The sequence below is a fragment of the Silurus aristotelis genome (assembly GCF_946808225.1).
Source record: "Silurus aristotelis genome assembly, chromosome: 17".
Taxonomy (NCBI): Eukaryota; Metazoa; Chordata; class Actinopteri; order Siluriformes; family Siluridae; genus Silurus; species Silurus aristotelis.
This window is the reverse complement of record NC_139590.1, coordinates 19,588,325-19,610,363: the sequence shown is the minus strand read 5'-3', so window position 1 is coordinate 19,610,363 and position 22,039 is coordinate 19,588,325. Positions and strand designations below refer to the sequence as shown.

General features: G+C 39.2%; 1 protein-coding gene across 1 annotated transcript in view; it reads left to right on the top strand.

Annotated features, from left to right (window-relative positions):
* Positions 1-1,084: 1,084 nt before the first annotated feature.
* The window catches only part of cacng3b (calcium channel, voltage-dependent, gamma subunit 3b), a 37,099-nt gene continuing 16,144 nt past the window's right edge, over positions 1,085-22,039 (top strand). Inside the window, exon 1 of the mRNA XM_083565965.1 lies at positions 1,085-2,091. Within this exon, the coding sequence (XP_083422091.1) occupies positions 1,881-2,091 (211 nt within the window). The 5' untranslated portion in view covers positions 1,085-1,880. The remainder of the gene's footprint in view (positions 2,092-22,039) is intronic.

The window sequence follows — 22,039 nt, the reverse complement described above, 5'->3', positions numbered from 1 at the left end:
TAACTAGCTGAACAAAATAACAGAAAGCGATAACTGATTATTATTATTAATAATATTATAAGCCTATTACTGCCCAATATCAAACAATTAAATGACAGATGAATGATCAATCAATATACATCACTGCCCAGTTAAACCAGTGGCTAATAACCAAAAGGTCCAATTGGACCAGATTATGACTCTTTGCCTGAATTAATCTTTAAAATGCAAATTTATCTTCCGCACTAATATGAAAATGAACACTGACATGACTCATACATGCAAATCTGATTGGTCATAAGATGTTGATGAGTTGTAACAGCACAGCTCTGAGAGCGTTTCCAGCTGTGATTTAAATGATAGCATTGACGTGACATGAATAGACAAGCTATATCATCTATGTAGCTAGGAGGTAATTAGGACATTTTTACATTTTTACACAGTTTTTACAGTGAGTTGTTTGGTTGCAATTGGTTTGCAATTGTTTGTGATGCAGCGCATTCATTCGAACGCCAATTAAACTCAAACTGGACTATGCCTGCTTCCAGCCAATCAGAACCAAGTATTGACTGACCAAGGTATTATATATAGATATAATGCATATTGAGCAAATTAATTGTTGGCTAAATTAAAGACATGCAGTCCACTTTATTTTGAAATGTATTGGTATTCTTATTGATTGGTATTATTGTCAGAATAATGGAATAGTGGAATTATACAATCAGAATCGAGTATTCGGACTGTCCAAAGTTTAAATTGATAGATATAATGCATGTTGTTCTTAGGCATTGTTGGCTTATTAATAGACGGGCTGTTATACAGTCCATTCCAGTTTGGTATTATTTATTTATTGGTGATATTTTTTTCAGCTGATCAGATTCAAATATTCGGACTATCCATTGTAATAACTACATATAATGCATGTTGTTCATAGGAATTTTTGTGCCTATAGAGTATAGATAAATGTACAACATGGGTATAATATACAGTATATTATTATGATTTTTTTTTATTAATTACTTGATCTCTGATTCATCCTATATGGAATGCCTGGATCACTTCGGCGCTTTGTGTGTCTTTTGGCTTTCCATAGCAGAGCGCTCCTAAAGCCGCTGATGCTTCTGTAGTCACATTTGAGGAGCAGCAGCAGGACAGGAGCATCTTCATTCCCCAGCCCAGCGCCGGTCTTCATTCTCAGCACACTGTGTGTGTGTGTGTGTGTATATATAAATGAACATATATATACATATATATATACACCGACTTTTGTTCCTCTGACAGCGGGGGAACATGGCAGCACGGGAAAACGAAGCAGATTTCATTCCTGGGTCTGAGACTCGGCAGGAAAACGGCTGCTTTCTTCGGGGGAAAGAGATCTTCCTGCTGGATTAACAAAGTGAAGGACAATTTCATTCGTTTGTTATTGTGTTGCTTGGATTCAGTCGAGATCCAGGACAAAAAAAAGGGTCAAAACGGCAGGTTGGATATTATCAGGCTGTTCTTATGACTTGGGAAAATGTTACACTAAAGACAGTTGCTTTTAAAATAACTGATTTCCTATAGAAAACAAAAGGAAAAGCTTCTTTTTAAAAGAAAATTATAATTATTGAGATATTTTGAAGCTTTTTTGACCTGCTGTTTCCAAGGGAGAGAAAATTAAACAAAATTTTGGTGGAATTTCAATTGCAAAAACAAAAAGATCTCAAACAGGGTCACCAATGTAAAAAAAAAAAAAATAGATATCTAGTTAAGCAGATATCTAGTGGACAATACATTCACCACTAACATTTTATCACATCCCTGTGTCAAATCGGCAGCACTATGATGAATTGATCGAACCCCAGACCAGCGGCGCCTTCAGACGTGACATTTGTGTATGTTTGAGTTTTGCATGTCGAGCGATGCTGCTGTGTGACCGAGGCGTGCAGATGCTCATCACCACAGTGGGCGCGTTTGCTGCCTTCAGCCTCATGACAATCGCAGTGGGGACGGACTACTGGCTTTACTCCAGAGGAGTGTGTAAAACCAAAGTCAACCATGAAAACGAAACGAGCAGGAAAAACGAGGAAGTGATGACCCACTCGGGATTGTGGAGAACCTGCTGCCTGGAAGGTAAAGCACTCTGCTTACACCTTGGCAGTGTGTTCACCCCATCTCCCCAGACCACCTCTTTCCGTATGATAGTGGTACTATTTATTTTATTTGAATCCATCTTCATTCCACCAAGCATCAATATAACAGTCCTTCTGAGAGAAAGAGAACGAGAGTATGTGTTCATGCACCTGTGTGTGTGTGTGTGTGTGTGTGTGTGTGTGTGTGTGTGTGTGTGTGTGTGTGTGCATGCCGACAATATTGTTTCATATTTTCATTACAGAGACGTGGGCGGCACGGTGGCGCAGCGGGTAGCATTGCTGCCTCACAGCTCCAGGGTCCCCACTTTGAACCTGAGATTGGGTTACTGTGTGGAGTTGATCTGCATGTTCTTCCTGTGACTACATGGGTTTCTCTCAGGGTTTCGTAGTTTTTTTCCCACCTCCCAAATGGTGATGCTACACAAAGAATCGCTCATTAGGGTGTGTTATATGTAGGTGTGTGAATATATATAATGTGTGTGTGTGGGGTTCTAGAATGGACTGTTGTCATATTCATGGTGGAAACCAACAGGACCACTGACCAGGATAAAGCTTAAAGATTAATGAATAAATGGCGCTCATTTTGGAGTAAAATCTACCTTTCCTACCTGTACGCTCGAGCTTGCCATTAACATGGGAGACAAAACAAATTTTACAAATGAACACAGACTATAGAAAGGGCTGGCAAAAGTTTATATTTAATAGTGTAGATGGCAGTTTATGTATATGGGCTTGTAGTGTACAAAAAGGTTAAGAAATGAAAACTGACACTTTAAAAAAAATGTTGTTCAATCAGTTACATATATTGGCCATCAGGGTGGTAGGGCAGGTACCAGTTTCAGAATTCCAGGGTCTCTGGATTGAGCTTGTGGTGCCGTCTGTATGGAGTTTCACGTGGCTTCCCTGATGTCAGCATGGGGCTCTTTGGTTGTTTTTTCTCACATGCATGTATGTAGGTTAAGCACTGTGTAGCGTTCCAGCAGTGCACTCTACAAAGTACTGTAAAGTAGATGCAAGGTGTATTTCGGCTTTGTAATCTATATTCCCTTATAATAGGCTCTAGATCATAAAAAATTATAGAATTGAATTGATCCACTAAGAACCCGACTGGTATTTAACCAGTTACTAAAGACAAATGATGACTCAGGACATACTGCACCACAAATCTGGTCATTGCCACTGCAAAAAATAGCTACTAATATAAAGCCCACAGTTGCATTGTTTAACTGAGCGGTAGCTTACGATAAATGAATCATGTTGATGCATCCACACTAGGATGTGTGGGTCCAGCGATCAGTCAGAGAGGCTTAATTATAAGTTATGAAATTATGACAGTGCACGGCTGTTTGTCATTGCATTGTGCACATGAAAATGTTTGTAACTACATTCTGATCGACACTTACCCGTGAACACTCCAGCAGCATCAAGCCGTAGAAACGTTAATAAGCAACGCTTTAGAGAGCAGCTCTGGCGAATTTCATGAAAATAGCAGCCTAAAGGTCTTTATTTATCACATTGGTTACAGCAGTAAAAATTCTTCTTTTTGTTTGTTGGAAAGTTGGGGTCAGAGCACTGGGTAGGCCATGATAAAGTGACCCTGGAGTGACCCTTAAACAACCTTGGTAATAGTGGTGCTGGTACACAAATATTATAAAAGAGCAGGACTCTAATAGACCAGTAGATTTTATCAGAGAAAGGTCTGAAACCAGTGGGGACTGGAAAAAGCTTGAAAAGCAACTAATTTGTCTTAATTCAAAACTTCACGGTTAATTCATTAGGGCTTTAAAACCCTTCAGGCTATGGATGCATGAATGAAATGCATATGAAAAAAAATGCTTCTGCAGTGGTGTTTACTATTGAATAGAGTTCCACATTAAACAACGTAAAGCAAAAAGTCTTTAACATGCTGGTCCAGCTTTTTGTAATCATACCAGCTGGGATGTCATCTGTTAATCAGAGTTTCAGGTATCTTCTCATTATTTAGAAATGCATACAATCAAACTGTCTCTGAACAAAGATTACGATTACTGTAGACATACATTACTGCTGTATATGACATCATATTGTTAATTGGCGTAAGAAGTTAAGTTTAATGTGCACTAAGCTAGTTTCTGCACATTGGATGTCAAATGAGAATTTTTTTTAAGTGGTAATTATCGCACTTTTTTTACATTTTACACAAGTACCAATCAAAAACAGAGCTGAGGCAGACAGCACAGTATTTATTTGTACCAATTTGTCCAAGGAGTTATATACTGTGGGATTTGTAAAGCGATCAGTTCCCATAAATTTAAGGACTATTTATTGGTCGTGAATTTGAGCTGGTTAACCGAGAGAATATGCGGATGTGTAAATGCAGAGTGGGCAAATGCATCGGTTTTGCTTAATTGTGAAAGTCATTTAACAAATATTCACTGGTGTCTCATTTATATCAGTGTACTTAACTATGACAAGGACACAGGCTCCAGCTTGCCGCCATCACGCCTGAGACGTTTTGGATAACTGGGCAAAGGGGGAAAAAAAACGATATAGAAATTTGCATCCTAGCTAGAAGTGTCTGGTTTCTGACAAATGAGGGCTGGATGAATTGTTGACAGACTTGTTTAGCAAATTGCAGGATGCAGGACTCGTTTATTCTAACGTACGCAAATAGCATTACATGCCTATGGTGCATTTGTCAAAGCAGGTAGTCTGTGCTTGGAAGAATGAATTGAATATTTTTGAATGTCTTTCCGCCTGTGAATGGGACTCACTTTTTAAAAAAGCCTGAGCTTTTGGCCAAAATGCAAAACCAAGTAAAGACGAATGGTGTTGCATCACTCGGTCTGTGTGTAAGAATCTTAAAAGAATCTGAAAGAATGTGAAGAATATAAATGTTTATGAAAGAAGTAATTTGCAGGAGTTTCTTCAAGATGCACATCATCTTATCATGTTTTTTTTTCCCCCCTTTGTCGTCTCAGCAATCTTTCCTTCTCATTGTCACCTCTGTTTTGCAAGGTAACATGTCTATGAAGGTAGTTTTGAACAGAAAAGTTATACTACAGCTCATATTCTGCAAGTACAGTTGTTGCATTTACGACTTGATGCCCTTCTAATGTACATACAGTATATCTCAAAATTAAACAACCCCAGGGATAGATTTTGCATCTGCATCTGCACACACTCCTGACATGCCCTTTATTTTATAATTATGAATAATGCGACTGAGAATAAGTTTTGACATCTAATCGCACTAATGATACATAATAATGTATAATTTATGATTTTGCTTCTTTATGTATCTGTCCTCTCGCTGTAACTGTTATTGTGAGTGTATGTGTTTTTGCGAGGGAGAGATGGAGAAGTGTGTGATTAATGCAGTAGGTCTCAGAGGAGTGCGTTTAGGGAAATCGAGTGGGGGATGCAGGGAATGGGGGAGCAAAAGCACAAAGAATGAGTGAGGATAAGAAGAATCCGCCCTCAGGGAGAGCAGAGCCTGTCACACACACTCACATCACTCACTGTATACACACACACACACACACACACACACACACACACACACACACAAGCTCACACACGTCACCTTGGAAACAGTCCTCTCCCGCCTAAAAGAGACTGAGAGAAACAGAAAGAACACACAGAGACAACAGGAGAGAGAGAAAAAGAGAGTCATTCTTCCTCCTGCTCACTAAGGCTTATCAAGAAATGGTGAAACAAATAATCTGGTTGCTTCTGATGAATGTCACCTTACAAACCATTTTTGAAGGAAACACGCCCATACTGGCATGCTGTTGAGCCGCAGAGATGCATGAAACATGATGCAAGGCAGCTATTAGGTGAGATGGACACTGGGGAATGGCAGCAGCAATCATCACAAACAGAGATCCTTGGGAGCAGGGCACCCAGAGCTTCCTCATCATAAAGAACCTCGTCAGCCGAGCATGCAAAGTAAACAGTTACAACTTGGAGCACCACCACGACTGGAAAAATGGATCCAACCCGTGATCAACAGTTTCTGTTACAAAAAAGCTCTGGAATAAGTACCATTTATGTACTCTTTAAGTATTCCTCAAAAATAAGAAGAGGGATTTGAGAATGCTAACTGCAGAAGAGGTAATGGAGCTTCATAATGGCAAGTCACTGGTCAGTTACTCAAAGACATTGGACTTGATGGTACAACACTTTACAAGGTGGTATCAAAAGGTTTTGAGAGTAGCTCTGTTTACAAGAAAGTACTTTATTTATCTACGTTTAGAAATTATCACCTTCAGAATATTCCTCTTGCACAGCAATACAGCGCTCCCAGGGTTCCTGACACCTCTGGAATGTGTCTTGGAAGTCTTCTTTTCGAAGCGTTTCAAGCACCTTTTGCGATTCACACTAAATCTCTGCAATAATGTCAAAACGCCGACCTTTGAGATGGATCTTTATCTTCAGGGAGAGAGCGAAGTCTGCAGGAGTGAAATCTGGCGAGTAGAGTGGGTGTGGAAGTGAGATCATGTGGATTGTTCAAGAACAAGTTGCCAATTGGTTTTAACATTTTGTGGGGTTTGAGCTTGTTGAAGGTCTTCCTGATCTCTCGTCATCTTCTATTGATGCTCTTCCGCTTTTAAAGCACGTGTACCCCTCGAAACACCTCAAAAGGGTTGCTGTTTGTCGAACGTATGTCATGTCTACCGTCTCTCTGGCCGATTTGCCCAGTTTCCTGCAGAATATCATGTTTGCTCTTTGTGAACTTGATGTTCATGATGAAATCGCAGGTGTGGTAACGCACGTGGTCAGAATAGCACCAATTAGCACCATTAGTCTCGAAACGTTTTGATGCCACCTTGTATGTGGTGTTTAAGTAAGAGTTTCACCCACTAATCTAAAAATCTGAATCACATTTCTGACCCAATGATGATGTTGTTTAGCTAAGTTTAACTAAAGTGATAAGCAAAAGTTTCCTGAGGCAGCAAATGTATCATAAAAATTATAAATTGTTTAATATATAAAGCACCTTACTCACACTCAAGATCATTTCAGGGTGGTGGGGGGGACCAAAAGACAATAGGAAGGATCGTATTTCCAGAACAGAGCTACTCATACAACATGGTACCACACAGCTTGCATAGCCGTAACGATATTGTGCAGCATCACTCAAAACACTGTGCCATGGATTCAGATAATGAGCACATGAATACACACATTACATATGGTGGAGCAAAAACTGGGAGAACCCTTCACTCAAGACTACATGTGGAACCACAACTGGCAAAGAGACCAAGCCAACAAATAAAAAAAAAACAACAACAACATACAAACAGGGAAAAAAAGAAAAGAATAAGCTGAAAAATGTAAACACTTGTCAATCTCCAGGAGTCACCAGGACCCTCTTTCTATGTATATCCTCAGCCAGTCTTTTTGAAAGACGTCCCACTGGAGAAACCTTATCAAGCACAAAGTAGCTTATTGATTTTGCATTCCGTGGAAGTGGAAGCGATGGTGACTGTTTACGTGGGTGGTCATTCCATTCCATAAGATTTTTAGCTTTAGTATTGTCGGCTATAACGCGCCGCCCACTTGTTTGGAGTTTATGAGCTGATATCTGAGTCATGTCCTGAGTCTTTGAGCTTGAGCATTCAAGTTACATGAATCTGTGTTGCATATTGAAGTTTTTATTTTCTAAGCCACAAGTCTGTGCCAAGTCTCAGAGCTGATAACTCACAAGAGATTTAATTCAATTTTTTAAGCGGTACATGACAATTCTCAAGATTCTGAGCAGACATCTGAATCGTATCTCAAGTTTTTGAGCTGCATGTTGAAGTCAGGGTTCGCTGAACTGCAAGTTCAGGTCTTTGTGCTGATATTTGAGACAAATCCTAAATTTTGGAATCGAGATATAGGTCGCATCTTACAATCTCAACTGAAATCTGATAATGAAATGATTTTTTATTGTTAAAAATAGTATTAAAAGTTTTATTAATAAGATCAATCTTGTTAATCACGTATGATTTCTATCACTGTGTGTCTGCATACTGTAGCATCTGTTTACTTTAATAAGTAACACTTCAATAAATGGCAGACACTAAACTAACAGACAGCCACACATAAAATAGATTTATTTATGTATTACTGTGTTTGTTTCCACTCTTAATTTATTACTATTATTCCTGTTCATGTGGGGTTTGTTTTTTTCCAGGTTTACAGTATCAGATAGAACTTTTTACAATACTGGACCGCCAAACATATCGTTTCCTCATGGGGACCAGTCCAATGTCCTCACAAGATTTACATTTACAGATAATTGGATCGCGATTAGAATTCCTACAAAAACATAAAATATGACCTCCCCTTCACTCACACCATACACAAGTCCAATCCAGACAGGTGAAATTTGTAATTACTTTTTATCTCCTTTATGATAAAACCCTCATGTCTCAATGACAATTAAATTAATGGGGAAGAGACGTCTTTTAATCTTTGAACTTCTTTGATTACTTTGCCACCAGTTAGCATTAGGAGGACAGCATTAGATGATTAGTACTTTTTTTTTATTTATTTGTTTCTAGAAGATTATGCAATGGCTGATGTTATGGTATGTGAATATAGTGTATGAGTCAAAAGTTTGGACTTCAAACTTTCCTTCAATGTTTTTTCTTTATTTGTTTATTTTTATAATCATTGTACAGTAATACTGATTAATTGTACTAATTGTACTAATACTATGAAATTGCAAAAACAAAAACAGAATCTTCTTCTTCTTCTTTCGGCTTCTCCCATTAGTGGTCGCCACAGCGGATCATCCGTCTCCATACCCCCCTGTCCTCTACATCTGCCTCTTTCAACCCAACTACCTGCATGTCTTCCCTCACCACATCCATAAACCTCCTCCTTGGTCTTCCCCTTTTCCTCCTGCCTGTCAGCTCCATCCTCAGTATTCTTCTACCGATATACCCCATGTCCCTGCTCTGCACATGTCCAAACCATATCAATCTCGCCTCCCTCACCTTGTCATTAAAACGTCCAACATGCGCTGTCCATCTAATAAACTAGTTTCTAATCCTGTCCATCCTCGTCACTCCCAAATGAAAACCTTAACATCTTCAGCTCTGCTACCTCCAGCTCCACCTCCTGTCTTTTACTCAATGCCACTGTCTCTAAACCATACAACATTCCATACAACATACAAACTTTCCCTTTCACTCTTCCAGATACTCTTCTATCACAAATCACTCCTGTCACTCTTCTCCACCCACTCCACCCTGCCTGCACTCTTTTCTTCACTTCTCTAACACACTCTACATTACTTTGCACTGTTGACCCCAGGTACCTGAATTCCTCCACCTTCTCCACCTTTTCTCCCTGCAACCGCCCCCCCCCCCAATAACACACATGTACTCTGTCTTACTCCTACTGACTTTTATTTTCCTTCTCTCCAGCACGTACCTCCACCTCTCCAGGCTCTTCTCAATCCTACTCTTCTACTCTCACCACAAATCACAATATCATCCACAAACATCATAGTCCATGGAGTCTGACCTCGTCCGTCAAACTGTCCATCACCACTGCAAACAGGAAAGGGCTCAGAGCTGATCCTTGATGCAGTCCAACCTCCACCTTGAACCAGTCTGTTGTTCCTACTGCACACTTCACTGCTGTCACTCTGTCCTCATACATGTCCTGCACCATCTCACATACTTTTCTGACACACCCGGAATATGTTTTGTATTTTTGATTTTTGAAATAGCTCCTTTTAGCTTTGGTGATAGCTTGGCATACTCATGCTATTCTCTCATCAGATTCACAAGATAGTTACCTGGAATGGATTTAAATTCACAGGTGTGCCTTGTAAAGTTATACTTTTTGTTTCACTTTTTGCCTTCTCATTGTGCTTCACACCATCAGTTGTTTTGTGCAAAGGAACGGTTAAGTACAGAGACAATAGACCTATTAGTGCCACTACAACTACTGTAGAAATGTATAATCTGGAAAGAAACACTCAGTTAAGTAAAGAGAAAAGACAATCCATCCTTACTTTAAGAAATGAAGGGCAAATACAAAAAAAAATCTTAAGAACTTTAAATGTATCCCCAAGGGCAGCCTCTAAAACCATTATACATTGTAATTAAACAAGCTCTCATGAGGACCATCCCAGAAACGGAAGACCAGGAGCTACCTCTGCTGCAAAGGATACGTTTATTAGAATTAGCAGCCTCCAACCAATTTACATACATGCTTCTCAGATTTCAAACGTCAAACACTTTTCAATAGCTACAGTGTGGGTCAGGCCTTCATGGTCAAATTGCGAAAAAGAGACAATTACTTTAGAAGAGACTTGCTTATGTCTTTGCTGGATGTACAGAGGGTAAATGTAAATGGAAGTTTCCTGAATGTGTGGCTCCCACTGTGAAGCATGAGGGAGGAGGTGGGGGTGCTTAGCTGGTGACACAGTTGGTGATTTAGTCAAAATTGAGGGCACATTTAACCAGCACGACTACCACAGCATATTGCAGGGATATGCCATCCCAGCTGCTTTGCACTCAGTGGGACCTTGATCTGTTTTCCAACAGGACAATGACCCCTAACATACCTCTAGGTTATGTACGAGCTATTTGTTTAAGAAGGAGAGTCATGGAGTGCTGCATCAGATGACCTGGCCTCCACAATCACCCGATCTAATGGAGAATAAAGGAAAAGCAGCCAACAAGCACTTAACACCTCCGGGAGCTCCGCTATATTGTTGGAAAACTATTCCAGGTGACTACCTCATAAGCTGACTGCCAAGAGTGTTCAAAGCTGTCATCAATGCAAAAGGTGGCTACTTCGAAAATATTAAACATATTTCATGTTATTTAAAACATTTTGGTTTACTACATAATTCCATACATGTTCTTTCATAGTTTGGACATCTTCAGTATTAATGTACAATGTTGGAAATAATACAAATAATGAAAAACCACTGTGGCCAAACATTTTACTGATACTGTATACGTTTATACACATGCATACATCATATACCTGTACACAGTGTTTGTGCAAACTGCAGTACAAAGTGATTGTGGATTGTGTGAGTTTGTATGTGGTTTCTAAAAGCAGACTGGTAAAAATATATAAAAAATTAAAAATACCCTAAAGAGCTAAAAGATTTCTTTCTTGATAAGAAAGGCAGCAGATGTAAGTGCTTGCATATCCTTAATTAGCTGCATTAATAATGATATCAGAGTAGGGTCTTTACAACAATAGTAATACAAGTATTTGTGAGTTTTTGGGTGGGTGGCTGTAGTAATGGAAAAATCTTGTATTTCTTTGTAGGCTATTGCTGAAACTATAATGTAACTAAGTGTTCTATTCTGTCACTGTTTTAAACTGCAGGTTTGGATGCATAATGGATTTTTGCATCATTTATTTATGCAATTTTTATATGCAACATCGGTTACAGACTTCTCTCGTTTTATCCAGCAGGTTGACACTCATTTACTTTTTTGGAAAATAACAAATGCAAATTAATCATGCTCGGAATACAGCTAGTGGCTAATGGGTGCTATGAGTTAAGCATCAAGACCGAACAAAATACTCTGTTACACCTTTAACACTATTATTTTCCCATCCGTTTGGCAGAGGCCTGATTCGAAATGCATCATGTGATGAGGTCTGTCTCATCTGAAATGCCTCATGTAGACCAAAGTGAAGATAGCATTGGACAAATTTGAATTGGCATATTGAGACAGCACTGCAAAATTTGACTGAACAATGGAATTTATCGTCTCATAGCAAACAGAGCAAACAATCCTATTTATGTTTGATTGCCAGGTCATGTGCTGCCATGCTGCCATGGCTATATTTAGCTAGGCCAACATAATGCTAGCTAGCCTCACAGGGCCAATCGTAATAAAAAGGATAAAGTGTTTTAAGTTTTCAGTATGATATCATCATCTCTGGTTATTTATTTTTTTTACAATTCTTTCTTTGCAGTCATTGGCCATTCAGGCAGAGTTTTGGGGTGATTTGTTAATAAGACAGCTGAAAGAGGTTTAATAGATTACTTTTTAATGGCTTTTGATAGCACCTTTACTACACAAGTTAAAAAAATTTAAGGAAATTTGTTAAACCGGTTCTGTCAGTTAAACTGGAGTAAAAGATCTGTTGTTAAATTGATCTGCTGATGTGGTCATGTTGCTTTCTATATAGGTATGACATTGTCTGACTGTAATATTTTGTTTCTTTTATCCATAGTCTAAATTTAGCCCTTGCCAATTATTTTCTAAAGCTGAGTTACAATGCTTTCTAGCAAAATAATAAATCTAAGCATTTAATCCTTATATTTCTTAATAAAAAAAAAAATATATCATAGTACACCTGATGTGATAATCTAACATACTTCTCTATATCCTGTTATAACTAATTCAAAATAGATGAGGTAGTGATAATAGTTTCAGACTAGAGTGTGTATGTTTTCTGTTTTAAATCCTAGTGCTAGTTTTAAATCAATGGTGTATCCACTATAATGATCTTATTATTTTCTGACTAATTGCTACAATAGACACAAACGTTCGCTAATGGGTCTGTTTGATTAGCAAAATAAATAACTCCAATAATTAGCACTTTTTCTACAGAAGCCTGCATGTTTGAAACCATGTCTAAAAAAATCATAAAGATATTCTGAATACAGTGGGAATCTATAAATACTAATTAGTAGAAATTATTAAGCTATCATTTTTTTGTTGTTAGACATGTTATGTTATGTTATTTGTTAGGTTTATGCTGAGAGAGACTTAGTACTATGCTTCCCATCAGCCAGTGCAAACACAATTTTTTTTATGCCTGATCTGCATTCACAGATAATGTGCACTGATATCTATCTCACCTTGCACTACAATGATTTTCTCATATTTGTATTCCTCGGCTGTTGGTGTTTATTATTACTTTGCATCTTGTGTGTTTTGGGTTTTGTATGTTTGTACTAAAGCTTCTACACGTTTCCTCCTTATTATGGGACGGGTAGTGAGAAATACAAATGGCTGCAGCATGTTTTTTTTCCCCCACCCACCGAGCCCACCTGGCATTGGGACTGGAAGGTAAGTTGGTTCAGAGCTACCTAAAGCTGGCTAGATGCTAATCACGATTAAAAAAAATTTTTTAGAGGGAGGTGCCGCAAAAACCATCACTCACACACTCAGCCCTGCTGAGGATGTCACTGTGTCACCCTGTTTTGTGGAGGATGTCGCTCTTCCACTTTGTCCTACTGATGATAGTGCACTGCCGCCTTGCCCCCTCCCCCACTGAGCAATTCACTTGATTACTCTCATGCTGAGGATGTTGCTTTACCTCATTGCTTTGCTGAGGGCGTTGCTCTGCCTCCCTACAATGCAGAAGGTGCCGCTCGGCTAAGGACATTGCTCTAATTTACTGCTCCGCTGATGACAATGATCTGCTTTGCTGAGGACATCACTCCTCCCATTTGCTAAAAGGTGTACCTCACTTCCCCCTTGTGCAAACATGGAGAACATTTTTTACCCCTTTTCCATCACAGAGAGCAGCATCACTCCATGGGGTGTTTTTGGTTGGGGCTTAAGCACAATCACACAATTACTAAATGACCAGACTGTTGAATTGTTACATATGATTAAATAGAAGGTGTCGATTAGCTTTTATAATCGACTTTTACAATAATTTTATTGTAAGCGTTCGGCCTACAAACATTTCCACATGCCCAGCTTTTTTTGTTTTGATTTAACAACATAGAGATAACAACCACATCTTTGTCCACATGACAAAGATAAATTTAGCTTTTAGGTGTTTGTGATTGAGTATCCAGATACTATCCACGCACAGTGTTCTTGGAATGGGCTTTAGATTCCCCTGAAAGGATGAGGTCAGTTTCTGAAAGTGACTGATTGAGTGAGTAAGTAAAATTACCAAACTCTAAAGTAACCAGTTTGCACAGACATTCAAAAGTGCCTTTTCAATTTATGGCTTTTATGGTTTAATTAGAAATTAAGCATCTGTCAATTCCGTTTTCCTAATTTAATTAATGAAAGAAACATACATTTAAATGTAACCCTAACCATTATAAAGCAGTTACTGAAGATGGATAATCAATGTAAAATCTTACCAATACATTTCTATTTTGGCATTATTTTTTTTCTATACACAGATTTTCTTTTTAATTTTTTTTATTTACTTTTATTTTACTGTTATTTGTTGATTTTGGAATGTTAGAATGAAACCCTAGTGACTGACTGACTAAAATATATATTATCTAATGTGTTTACATAGTCTTTGTAATATAAAAGAAGAGATTATTTGTTATCGTTATAGGAAAAAGAGACACCCATAAACCGAGGCTGGTTGTTATATTACAAATAGGGAAATATTTATCTATCAATAGTGTGACAACAAGGCTATTATGGTTGAGCACTACATCACAAGGTCTCATCAGTGCCATAAAAAAAATGAAATGTTGGAACGGCAAGGGTAATTCTGTGTGTATATATATATATATATATATATATATATATATATATATATATATATATATATATATATATATATATATATATATATATATATATACACACACACCGACAGTTGGGTTTGAGAGCAAAATATAAACAGACAATAGAGCAGAATTTCACTTTCAAGTCCTGACATTTAGAGCATGGTACATGTTACATTTTGGGGAAGTGGTATATCAGTAGTTAAGGCTCTGGGTTACTGATCGGTAGGTTGGGATTTGAACCCACAGTATTGCCAAACTGCCACAACTGGGCCCTTAGCAAGGCCCTAACCATCAATGCTCCAGGGGTGCTATACCCTGGGCTCTGACTTCAGCTTCCTAACATTTCTGGGGTATGTCTAGACAGAACATCACTGTACTGTAATCCATATTTGACAAGTAAAAAGCCTCTTTCTGCCAGATATAGAATGGACAAAGTGTCAAGAAAGAAAAGACCTGCTCATGCTACAAAATGACATTAGCTCATTAGTCAAGCATGTGAAGATAGTATCATGGCTTCGGCTTGAATGGCGGCAACAGGCTACCTGTTCTTTGTTGAGGAAGTAACTCTTGGTGGTAGCAAGAGAACTTTATTAATGTGTAATACTGGGAGTCTGGTCAGGCCAATCACTAGACCATATTTCAAATCCATGTCTGAAATATGCAGGTACATTTGATGTTTTCCCAAATGCAGGATAAAAGTGCCCGAAGGGTATTTGAAGGTCCTACCTGCTCAATGGTCCGAGGATCTTTTCTGTTTTTCTTATTGATGCATGGGCTTACTGTTTGCTTAAATTCAATTCAGACCCTGTAATGTAAAGTGCAAAGATACAGTACAAAACAAAAGATAAATCCCAGAAAACACAGGCATTCGTTTTCACCTTTGGTGGCTGAGTGTAAAAGGGCTGTATTTTGTTATGCAACAGATCAAAAAAAAAAAAAAAAGCATTAAGGCTCAAAAGGCTAAGTGGGTTAAGGGTCTCTATCTGTCCCATGTATAGAATCCTGGTTCACGACTTGCTCTTGGACATTTGCCTCGCTCTTATATTAATAGAACTCTTTTGCAGGACAATTGTACAGTAAGTAACAAAGAGTGAAAAAAAAGTAAGAGATGCTGTGGATCATGTGAATGAGCTTTGTTTCTGGACTGAGATGTTGCTGGTTCAAACTCCAGCCAGGTCCTCCAGAATATGAAATGTTTCATAAATGAATGACACAACAAGGAAGGTGATGTGGAGAAAGTACAGGATCAGTGGAGGGTGGGGTATACCTGGGCAGCTCCCTCCTTTGGGGTCTGGGAGAAAAAAGGATGGAGTCACAGAGCCTGGAATGAAAGGTGTAATATTTTTTTGGAAGTTTTAGCCAAAAACAACATCTGGGGTTCTGAAACACCATTTGAAGGACAAAAAGGACCATTTTATCAGTCCTTCTTTCACCACGGCAGCATTTTTTCAGTTAACCAGAACCACTCGACTAGCAAAGGGAAAGTCTGGCTCCGGAAACAAGTGCTTTACAACAAAACACAAAATCCTTTGTCTTTTAAAATAAGTGCAGCAAAACTAAAAATAAAAAGTAAACAATAAAAATGATGCACTATTTTGCTCCCCTAGTGGTATGATTTGATACATGCTTCTCTTGAAATACCACTGATCCTGGCTGATTCTGCTCTCTTGCCCAAAGCTAGTGAAGTGTTGGTGCTATATTAATTCTGAGAGCAAGCTTCCTCCAGTGTAAAAGCTTTCAACAAGTATGTTACAGCAGTGGTCCCCAACCCCTGGGCCGTGGACTGGGACCGGTCCGTGGGTCAATTGTTACCGGGCCACACAGAAAGAATACATAACTTACATTATTTCCGTTTTATTTATTATCTGATTCTGAGCGATGTTTTATTTTGGAAAATTACCGGATTCTCTCCGTCACATTTGTCTATGACTCACTCTTAATGCATGTCATGATGCCTCAGTAACATGTCTTACCTCCATCCACTACCTTCTTAAAGGGGCTGCTCCGGCCGCTAACACAAAATACTTTACCGCTAAATTAAAATCCCCAAGCCATAAAAGATAAATGAAAAAAAAAAAAAAAACTAGCCTTGCGTACGACCGGCATCCTCAGTCCTTAAAATTTAAGATAAGTTGACGTCAGCTGAGCGGGGTTCGAACCCAGACCTGCCGTCCCCGCACGAACGACAACCGACCGAGCCACGGGGACGGCGGGGTCTTGGTTCAAACCCTGCTCGGCTGACTTCCGCTTATCTTAAATTTTCCGTCGATAGCGCGAAAAGATAAATGAAACAACAAAAAAAAAAATAGCCTTGCGTACGACCTGTATCCTCTATCTGTCCCCGTGGCTCGGTCGGTAGTCGCTCGTGCGGGGACGGCGGGGTCTGGGTTCGAACCCCGCTCGGCTGACGTCAACTTATCTTAAATTTTCCCTCGATAGCGTGAACAGATAAATGAAAAAAAAAACTTGCCTTGCGTACGACCTGTATCCTCTATCTGTCCCCGTGGCTCGGGCGGTAGTCGCTCGTGCGTGGACGGCGGGGTCTGGGTTCAAACCTCGCTTGGCTGACTTCCGCTTATCTTAAATTTTTCCTCGATAGGTCGAAAAGATAAATGAAAGAAAAAAAAACTTGCCTTGCGTACGACCTGCATCCTCCGTCCGTCCCCGTGGCTCGGTCGGTAGTCGCTCGTGCGGGGACGGAGGTGTCTGGGTTCGAACCCCGCTCGGCTGATGTCAACTTATCTTAAATTTTTCCTTAATAGCTTAAACAGATAAATGAAAAAAAAACTAGCCTTGCGTACGACCTGTATCCTCCGTCCGTCCCCGTGGCTCGGTCGGTAGTCGCTCGTGCGGGGACGGCGGGGTCTGGGTTAGAACCCCGCTCGGCTGATTTCCGCTTATCTTAAATTTTCCCTCGATAGGTCGAAAAGATAAATGAAAGAAAAAAAACTTGCCTTGCGTACGACCGGCATTCTCCGTCCGTCCCCGTGGCTCGGTCGGTAGTCGCTCGTGCGAGGACGGCGGGGTCTCGGATCGAACCCAGCTCGGCTGACTTCCGCTTATCTTAAATTTTCCCTCGATAGGTCGAAAAGATAAATGAAAGAAAAAAAAACTTGCCTTGCGTACGACCTGCATCCTCCGTCCGTCTCCGTGGCTCGGTCGGTAGTCGCTCGTGCGGGGACGGAGGGGTCTGGGTTCGAACCCCGCTCGGTTGACTTTCGCTTATCTTAAATTTTCCCTCGATAGCTTAAACAGATAAATTGAAAAAAAAACTTGCCTTGCGTACGACCTGTATCCTCCGTCCGTCCCCGTGGCTCGGTCGGTAGTCGCTCGTGCTGGGACGGAGGGGTCTGGGTTCGAACCCTGCTCGGTTGACTTTCGCTTATCTGAAATTTTCCCTCGATAGCGTGAACAGATAAATGAAAAAAAAAACTTGCCTTGCGAAAAACGAGCGACTACCGATCGAGCCACGGGGACGGCGAGGTCTCGGGTCGAACCCCGCTCGGCTGATTTCCGCTTATCTTAAATTTTCCCTCGATAGGTCGAAAAGATAAATGAAAGAAAAAAAAACTTGCCTCGCGTACGACCAGCATCCTCCGTCCGTCCCCGTGGCTCGATCGGTAGTCGCTCGTGCGGGGACGGAGGGGTCTGGGTTCGAACCCCGCTCGGGTGACTTTAGCTTATCTTACATTTTCCCTCGATAGCTTAAACAGATGAATGAAAAAAAAAACTTGCCTCGCGTACGACCTGCATCCTCCGTCCGTCCCCGTGGCTCGGTCGGTAGTCGCTCGTGCGGGGACGGAGGGGTCTGGGTTCGAACCCCGCTCGGTTGACTTGCGCTTATCTTAAATTTTCCCTCGATAGCTTAAACAGATGAATGAAAAAAAAAACTTGCCTCGCGTACGGCCTGCATCCTCCGTCCGTCCCCGTGGCTCGGTCGGTAGTCGCTCGTGCGGGGACGGAGGGGTCTGGGTTCGAACCCCGCTCGGTTGACTTGCGCTTATCTTAAATTTTCCCTCGATAGCTTAAACAGATAAATGAAAAAAAAAAAAACTAGCTTTGTGTCTTAGGTTAAGTTGTTTGAGTGTTTAAAAGTTGGTGCAAGTCTGCTTCTGTAATTAGGGGTTTGAATCCAGCTTGTTGTATTGAGAGGCTTATGCTAACACTATTGTTTTCTTAAGCATGAGATACACTATAATATACACACAGAAATAAAAATGTAGAGATATATATAATAGAAAGAAGCATGAAAGATGATAATAGTAAGGTAGTGTGAATAAATAAAAAATAGATATATGTAAGTAAAAAATATATAGTATATATAATGTATATGGGTATACATATATAAGTAAATATATATAAATTAAATGATACAAATATATATAAGTAAAATAAATGAATGAATGAATAAATTATTAAATTAATAAATAAATAAATAAATATATATATATATATGTATAAAAATAGGTAAATAAATAAATATATATATATAAACAAGAGAGAGCCCAGAGTAGCATAACCCCCTGGTTCAACTCTCCCAGAGGCCCAGGTGGGACAGACCGGACTTTCTCTCTCTTTCTTTCTTTCTGCCGGAGTTTTACAGTCCCACCCAAGCGTAGCACCTTTTGCTCAGTGGCGGCCTTGAACCGAGGTTCAGTACCCGCAATGGGTATCGACGCTTAACCCACTGAGCTATCGGAGCTGACAAGTCTCTTTTCTTTTTTTAGGGGGTTTATCTTTTGTTCTACACCACTACTCGTGTAGAGAGAACTTTACACTATAGAACAAAACAACTTATGAAATGATGTCAGCTGCTGAAGTGTGACTTGAACCAGCATTACAGTTGTCAGAAAGCACCAGTCTTAATCCACTGAGCTACCAACCAGGCTAAAGTGGCAGACTTTTTCTTTTGTGTTTATCTTTCATTTCCGGTCAACATGCATAAAAGCAAAGATAAACCCCATAAAAAAAAGAAGCACGCAACATCAGCTCTGTTGGCTCAGTGGATTAAACAGCCGTATCTGTCTCTGGTTTAAATCCCTGATCATTTCTGTTTCATGGGTTCTAATCCAGGTTGAACTGGATGTGTTTTATAAAAAAGATTGTTTACATTGTTTCACTGAGCTCAGATATATGAGATTTTTTTGCACTGAACCACAGAAGTTGCATGTTTTGTTTTGAAACAGTTTTATCATGAATACTGATGGAGCCACATCTCAGAGCCTTGAACTCTACAAATGAGACCTCCTTAATGAGTTTGATGCTTGGTTCAGGTGATAGAAGTTTCTTTCTTTGTCAATAATTTTATTCACCTGGCATAAAAGAAAAGATAAACCCTGTAAAAAAATATATAAATAAATAAAAATAGTAAAACTTATCATATAGCTCCAATGGCTCAGTGTCTGTTCTTGTCTCAGATTTTAACGTTTAATGAACCTCTCTATCATCTACATCAGTAGGTGTTCAAATCATGTGGACTATGAAATCCAGTAAAATGAAAGTCTGGACTGTGCGACATAGGTCCACTGAGTTTAGAGATGTGAGACCTTAGCCAGTGACCCACAGCAGTTACGTGATTTAAAGTTTAATCAAGTTTGAGTCTCAAATGGCTTCAATTCCTGGTTCAGGTAATGGAAGTGTCTCAGTATTGTATCACTTCTATCTTCCATAAGTGTGTCGCTTCGTATGAAAAGAAAGCCAAATCCCTATAATAAAAATAAAATAAATAAAAAAATAAAAAATGGAGCAGTATCACATCACTGATGGCTCAGTAGGTTAAACAACTGTACCTTTCTCAGATTTGAACCTCAGTTCATTCCTGTCACAGGTCTGTGGTATGAGTTCTAATCAGGTGGATTGTAACATCCAATGAATAAAAGGGAAATAAAAAAAAAAGTAGTGACCCACCTAGTTCCAGTGAGCTCAGAAAGGTGAAATATTTACCATTGGACCACTTTTTTAAAACAGTTTATCATGAATATTAAAGGAGCCACACCTCACAGTCTCAAGCTCTACAAACAAGACAGCTCCTAATTGGGTTTAAGGCTTGGTTCAGGTGACTCTATAGATTTTTTTTTCAATATAAATTCATAATTTAATCCTGTAGATTAATTCTGAACAATCAACTGAATAAATACAAGTCATGGGGGACAAATGCAGGACAGCCAAAGAGAGTGACCCAAGGGCTGGTTAGGGAAGGGGGGTATATCCCATCAACTGCATAAAGATCCCTAATGCACTAATAAACAACGCACAAAATAAACTAATTAGTCAGCTACCATTCGTTGAATTGAAGTGCACCAATACATTATCAACAAATCACCAAAGATAGATATTGCTTGCACAATAGTCAACTACAATCAGAACCTAAGACTTTAACCAGCTCACTAGATTCTTAAAAGGTCAGCAAATGCATTGAAAAATGTCCCATCATCATACCAACTTACCAGCAAGTGTGTTTTGGGAAACACTGTAATGAACTGGGTTCATTGCCGGGTGAAGGCACACAGGCAGCTGCATAATTGACTTCTAGTGTTTGAAATTCATTCAAGTTCTACTAGGCTCATGCTGGGCTTCCTCTGAATACAAATAGAAAAGATTTATTTGAACCTTTCGCACAAATAAAGCTAATTTTTCACCTCATTTATGCTCATTACACCTTTGAATATTCTTTGCATTATTGCATGTGATTTATAAACAGGTTTTTAATCACCTGATACCGCACTTATAGGCTGTATGAATCAACCGCGTGGGAAATAAATCAGCCCCGGATCACGTCTTCCTACCATTCAATGCTCTTTTCAATGACGTTTCACTTGGTTATGCAAAAGTCCAACATAACATGCCTCAAGAAATTTTTTACAGCAAATGTTTCCTACTATTTCTGGTTTTTGATTATAGAAATTTTAAATGTAACATAGGAAAAAGGGAGTGACTTGGAATTCTTGGTACTGCAGTCAGACTAATAGATTGATATAATAATAAAATAGTACATTTACTCAGAGGGTGAAAGGTTAGTTGTAAATACGAGCTCCTGCCGCTTGTTGTGTTAGACAGAAGCTTGTGCCATGTTTACAATGATGCTCCTCAGGAAGCTGATTTACCATACGGATAAAGCACAGTGTTCGCCATGCTAGTGTTTAATAAGCGATGTGTGGATTAATTTTGCAATGAGCGGTGAGGGAAATAAGCGCACCCCGTGGAGATCGTTAAGCCTGTGCTTAATGAAAGCCAATGAGTCAACAAGCCATTAGAAGTGTTGTTCTCACTGTGCACTCGTCCACCTGCGCCATTAAATGCACTACTTACTGATATTAACAGCCATGTAGCATTAGAAGAAATAATAATTAAAAAAATTATATATATATATATATATATATATATATATATATATATATATATATATATATATATATATATATATATATATATATTTATTTATATATATATATATATATATGTGGCA